The sequence below is a fragment of the Aptenodytes forsteri genome, unplaced genomic scaffold (assembly GCF_000699145.1).
Source record: "Aptenodytes forsteri isolate BGI_AS27 unplaced genomic scaffold, ASM69914v1 Scaffold255, whole genome shotgun sequence".
Lineage (NCBI taxonomy): Eukaryota > Metazoa > Chordata > Aves > Sphenisciformes > Spheniscidae > Aptenodytes > Aptenodytes forsteri.
This window is the reverse complement of record NW_008794888.1, coordinates 304,585-310,814: the sequence shown is the minus strand read 5'-3', so window position 1 is coordinate 310,814 and position 6,230 is coordinate 304,585. Positions and strand designations below refer to the sequence as shown.

Below are 6,230 nucleotides of genomic sequence, written 5' to 3'. Positions count from 1 at the left end.
AGCTGACCCAAACTGGCCAAAGGGACATTCCATACCATGGGACATCATGCTCAGTATATAAATTGGGGGAAAGCTGGTCGGGGGGGGCCGCTGCTCAGGGACTGGCTGGGCATCGGTTGGCAGGTGGTGAGCAATTGCATTGTGCATCACTTGCTTTGTATATTCTTTTATTATTGTTGTTATTATTACTATTTTACTTTATTTCAATTATTAAACTGTTTTTATCTCAACCCATTAGTTTGCTCACTTTTACTCTTCTGATTCTCTCCGCCATCCCACGGGGGTGGGGAGGGGGGAAAAGTAAGCAAGCGGCTTGTGTGGTGCTCAGTTGCCAGTTGAGGTTAAACCATGACACAATCCCAATAGTTTTAAGTAGAATGTTGGAGCTGAGGAACTGCAGTGACTATTTAATATTGTATTTGTGAATAAGTTGAAAGTTTCCTGCTCTGTACAGAGGAATTTTGTACTTTAAAAATAAGTCTCCCCAATTTAAACAAAACAAAAAGATGTATATTTTCCTCTTTCCCACCAAAGGCCGAGCAGATTCTCTGTGCAGAGCCTCAGAGGTCCTTAATGAGAAGTGTCTGTAGAGCTATCCCAATTCTTGGAAGAATCCATGCTCTTCTGTATCTGCACAAAATCTTTCATCAGAGAAACACTGGGTTGTGTTTCATTTGTGAGCCATTGCCCCTTAGAACCCAGAAATGCTAATGGACAACTGCATCTTCAAATACTCCTCATACATATTAGCAGTGTGCACTATGGATACATCTTTTCTTTATAGAAGCTTGGGGTGCAGGAGAACAAGCAGTCAAAAGAACTAAGTTCTTCTAGCAAATAAAAAGCAGCAAAATTATCAGGTAGCTGTTCTCCAAAGATGAAAGGAGATTTTTCTTTTTCAAGGCAAAAAGATGTAAAAAGCATGAATTTCAGCCTCTTTGACATTCAAAATTGACTTTCAGTTAAAGTGCAATGTTCAGCTGTCCCAAACAGAACAGCCCCACACCAACAAAGAAACAAGTTTGACACTGCTGCACCCTTCACCTGGAGATCGGAAATAACCTGGCATTGAAATAATGCATCACAGAAAGACACATTCCACATATCTATCCAGCCACTGAATTTCCTCAGTCCTGCATGCACTGAATGCCCTAGCGGCACAATTAAAGCCTTACTCATTAAGATGCCTACAGCAAAAAGGAGGAAAAGGTCAAGAAACCAAGCCCTGGAGCTGAACTAGAAAGGGATAAATGAAGCTGTTGTTTGAATGTTATCTGATTACTGGGAAAGTAGATTTGATTATGTGTGAAAGTAATAATCTGAAGTCAACAGCTTTATTTCAGATGGCTCATGAGATTTTTATCTTTCAACTTTTTAGTTATTATTATTCTTTTTAATTAAATTGGTTGTCTGAACATCTACTCCTTTACAATATGAGAAGATCTAAAAAATACTTGAACAACACAGACCTAGAAACTCAGCAGTTGCCCAAAGTGCTAAACAAACTGAAGACAACTGTAGGGTATAATCAAGTGAATAAATAAATATTAAGTATCTTATTAAAATTCAAGTCTGTAAAATTGACTACGTACTTAAAAACTCTTGAACTCAAAACAGAAGACTTAAAACTGTTCCAATTAGTAAATGGTTCACCTGCTAGCAAATCTTTTCCTGTCCAGTTTCATAGACTTCAGACACTGGCATATTAAAGCCCTCAAAATACATGTTTACATGGTATTTTGAAAGCATTGTTTATATAAAAAGAACTTTTGGCTATAGCCATTTTTATTACTGAGGGCTACTAAACAAAAAGCTTTCATCGCTGGGTCACGAGCTATATATAAACTGTGAAAGGCCTGGGAGTACACTGGGTGAGGCAGCAGGTACCAGCACCTGCTCGCTCTGTTTTCCAGATATCTGATACTAACTTGAGAGATAGGATATGGGGTCTTGCTCAGTACTTAAGCTCTTATGAAAACCAAACCATTCAATTCTTAAGGACTACCACTCAGGAAGCATATAGATACATTCAGAGGATATTTAAGATGCTAAACTGTATCCAACCGATACCATTGCAAGACAAATGGTAGAAATGCCAAAAATAATTCTCAGTGAGATATCTCATGCATCTCAGTGACTAGTTAAGTTACAGCCAAGGTCCTCATGAAGGGCAGTAAATACAGATTTTTGAATCCCCCAGAACTATTACAATTACTTGCAGAAATAAATGAAATAAACTTAAACAGAAATATGAGTTGCTACCGTTCGCAAGCTGTTTAAGGTACGTGGGTACTTAAAAAGGAAACATTAAGAGGACATTAAAAAGTTTCCTTATATATTTGATGGGACACAGAAAAATATTGAGTAATTGCTAAATCATGCATCAATAACCAAGAATCCTGAAATCTGAGACTGGGTAACTTGCAGCTACAGCACTCCAAAAGGAATAGTTAAAAGCCAACAGAAAAACTTTTATCTGTTGCCCCTAATCCAGCTGCAATTACCTCTTTCATTTAGCCATTACTCTACCACCACCATTACCTGCTATTTGTACAGAGCCATCTTCACCCAGAAGAATGTTGCCAGCCTTCAAATCTCTAGAATGTACAAATAGAGGTTACTTTTATGTATGAAAGTACATGTGCACATTTTATGTAAATAAATAAATATCGCATACTGATTAGTTTTGCAAGATAGCATTTTAAAATTTAAAAGACAAACAGGAACTGAAGTATAAAACGTAACTGATTTATAATAAAACAGAGCGCAGAACAAACTCTCTCTCTCTCGTATAAAAAGACCCAAATCCAGCTTTGGCATAAAATGAGCAGAATTCAGGGATAGATTTTGAGAACAGAAATATTTAGGTCCAAAGTCTGTTTTACCGCCTTTAATAAATATAATCTCACAAACTGAGAGGTTTCAGAGCTTTAAAGCAAGAATTAATGCTTTCTCACATCCAACTGCACAACTAATGAAAAAGAGAAGTTGAAGAAAAAGTTTTCCCCTTTGATCTCTTCAGATTAGAGACCCATCTTCAAGGAAGGTAAATATACTGTAGATTTCTACCCATTGAAGCGATTAAAGCTCAGGAATAGCAACCATATTTTGCTATAGGGTACTATGATGAAAAGTTACTTGACACTGAATCTGTCAAAAATTCAGCATGTGCTTAACAGTCAACTAGATCCATTTAACACACTATTCACACATAATGTTAAGAAGAAACCTTTCTGGCTGTTTTTTTTTTTTCTTTTTAATAGAAATGTGCATCCCATTCTTAATGCACAGGATAAATCTTTCATACAGAATATATCATAAACATTAAGAATTTGAGCAAATCAATCTTTCCAAGATTTACTGAAAATAATTAACACATTGCTACCGAAAGGTAACATAACCTGTTCCCTTATACATAAACAAGAATGCATTGAAATGACAGAACAAAATCCCTGAACAATTTTGGAAACATCACCAACTGGCAAATACCACTTGATACAGCGTTCCCTGAACTACCACAGCTTTCAACTACAACGTACATGGGAAAAGGAACGCACACTGTATCATCTTGAACAGGACTTCTGTGGTACTGCGCAGTTTACAAATTAGATGTTATAAAAAAGGAGATATCTCAGATGTAACAAATAGATCTCTCTCTTTATCTTTTTAAGGTCCTTTAAGAATAGACAAGGGGAATTCCCAAAGCCGACCTCAGAGGGTCCTGTTATCCTTAAAAGCTAATGAATGTTCCTTCTGCAACAACACCAGCTTAACAGAAGACTATGAATTAAGGTTTGTGGCAGATCTTTGGCATTCCAGAGCAGAAGTCAAGATAATTGTTCTTTATTTCTCCATTTATCTCAATTTTCTCTCTGCAAAAGGAGGAAATAGTTCTTGATTTACATCAGAGGCAGTTCATTTATAAGATGAGACATAAGAAGTACACATAAAGAACAATTACTGTGCTGCATCTGCACTACCTCCGTTCTCAGAGTTCTGTCTGCAGAGAATCTGTTTTTGTTTAAAAGATTCCCTTATAAAAGGCTAATGCTTGAAACAGACGGAGAGCCTGTTGTAGGCACCTTACTTAAAAGGCAAATTCACCTCAGGAAAATTAATTAGGGAGGTCAGAGTACAGCACTTCCAACATCCAAACAGTGGAAGCAACCTGTGGATTGCTACAGCAGATATGTATAGATCCCCCCAGGAGATCTGCAAAATTTACACTGAGGAAGTCATGGAGAGAGAATATATGGAAGAGAACAATCACTAGATGCATATACACCAAGATGCAGTTCCATAGTACCAATCCCAGCTTCACATGTGGTCATAAAGGGAGGTCTGTAGAGTTGCAATAGACTACTGATTACTAGGAAAAAATAAATTTCACATTTATACAGCAGTGCCCGAGTGCCCAAGATTACAGGTTTACTGGGCAACACAATAACCAAGTCACAGACCATGTAACATAAACTAGATTCAGATTAGATATTTGGACTACCAGCAGGCACAGGGGTATAGACCACCGTTCCGGCATACTTAGTGCAGCACAGACCAATCCTAACTATAAGAGAGACAGACAGGATCAAGACCAGGCAAGTACTAAGTACTAGTGACAAACTGCAGTCAAGATTACAGCATCTGCCTAAGCATTATCACTTGATAATTACTGCTCACATATACAGTATGTGAAAAAGGAAATACAATTTGCTTAGCCAAGCAACTGCAGCTGACTGGTATCAACAAACTATACACACAACTTTGAAAATGCTTTTCCCTGTGTATATGCTCCTACCTGTGAATTTGCCCATTCCTGTGTAGATAGTCTAAGCCCTCCAAAACTTCTTTAAGAATTGTTGCTATTATGGGTTCTTCAAGGACACCATTTTTGTGCTCTCCTCTGTTGACAATATACTTTATTATATCAAGCATTGAACCTACATTGCAGATCCAGGAAAGAAAAAAGCATATATACAGTATTATCATATAACTTTCTCAAGAATCTGATATTTCTTCATTCTTTCTATGCTACTGCAATTTAAATCTTTACATGTACATGTAAAGACATCACGTAACTAGCTCTCAGAATAAAGCACATTGCTACCTCATTCAAATGAGAAACAAAGCACTGGTTTTTGTCAAGAATACTGTAACACTCAATGATCCATTAGAAAGATCTGCTAACAGCTTGTTAAGCTCCCATTTATTGAAAATTCAGGAGTATCCACATTTAAACAGATATGTACAGCAAAGATTTTGGTTTATTATCCAGCTTAGATTATGGTTCATGTGTTCATGATGTAAACATGCAGCTGCAAGACTGGAAGGAGATATTCTCCGCAAACAAATGATGACAACATCCCTAGTGACACCCAGTTTGACTTCAGTTATTATAAATTTCAAGGAATCTAATAGCAACATTTTCTTTTTATTCAAGCATTTTTCAACAGCTCACAGTAAATTCCTGTCATGAATCACTGGTTTCTCTCAGGGTCTATGCTTGCTTTTGATTGAACTGAACAATTCAACCAAATGTGAAGTAACAAGAGTTATTTTATAAGCACTGCCTGTCCTTGCTTTCCAGCATGATGGTGCAGTAGTCTGCTGCCATCAAGACTAATCTTGAAGAACATCATGTAGCAACCAGGACCATCGCATCTTATTTTGGAGCCTTGCTTTTCTAAGTCACAAGCACATTCAGTTCAGCCTCTTTTTCCTCTCCCAGAACCAAATAAGATTTTTGTACCATTAACCATCATAAAAACTGTAATGAGTGTTTGGTTAGTTTAAGCAATAAAAAGGATGCAACATGTGTAATGCCTGTCCTAGGAATAATCTTCCTTGAATAAGGAATGAGAAACACTCCTTATGAAATCAGAAATATACGTGTTTTTACAAAAATAGAGTGGATTCTAGAGAAACTCAAAAAGGCCACACTGACAGAAGAGACTTAATTCTCATCAGTTTTCCCTACACAGCCTTAATAGAGAATTTTAATATATCGATTCAGAAGTTAGATCAACAGAATTTATTTGAGAAATTGTGGCAGTCCGGTGAGGTTCCCACTGACTGGAAAAGAGGAAACATAACCCCCATTTTTAAAAAGGGAAACAAGGAAGACCCAGGGAACTACAGGCCAGTCAGTCTCATGTTTGTGCCTGGGAAGATCATGGAACAGATCCTCCTGGAAGCTATGCTAAGGCACATGGAGGACAGGGAGGTGATTTGAG

At 37.3% G+C, this 6,230-nt stretch overlaps 1 protein-coding gene across 1 annotated transcript in view; it reads right to left on the bottom strand.

Moving 5' to 3' along the window:
• Positions 1-6,230, bottom strand: part of STK39 (serine/threonine kinase 39) — a 114,323-nt gene that overhangs the window by 75,460 nt on the left and 32,633 nt on the right. Inside the window, exons 5-6 of the mRNA XM_019470900.1 lie at positions 4,796-4,937; positions 2,542-2,597 (exon numbers count right to left, since the gene is read on the bottom strand). Of these exons, the coding sequence (XP_019326445.1) occupies positions 2,542-2,597; positions 4,796-4,937 (198 nt within the window). The remainder of the gene's footprint in view (positions 1-2,541; positions 2,598-4,795; positions 4,938-6,230) is intronic.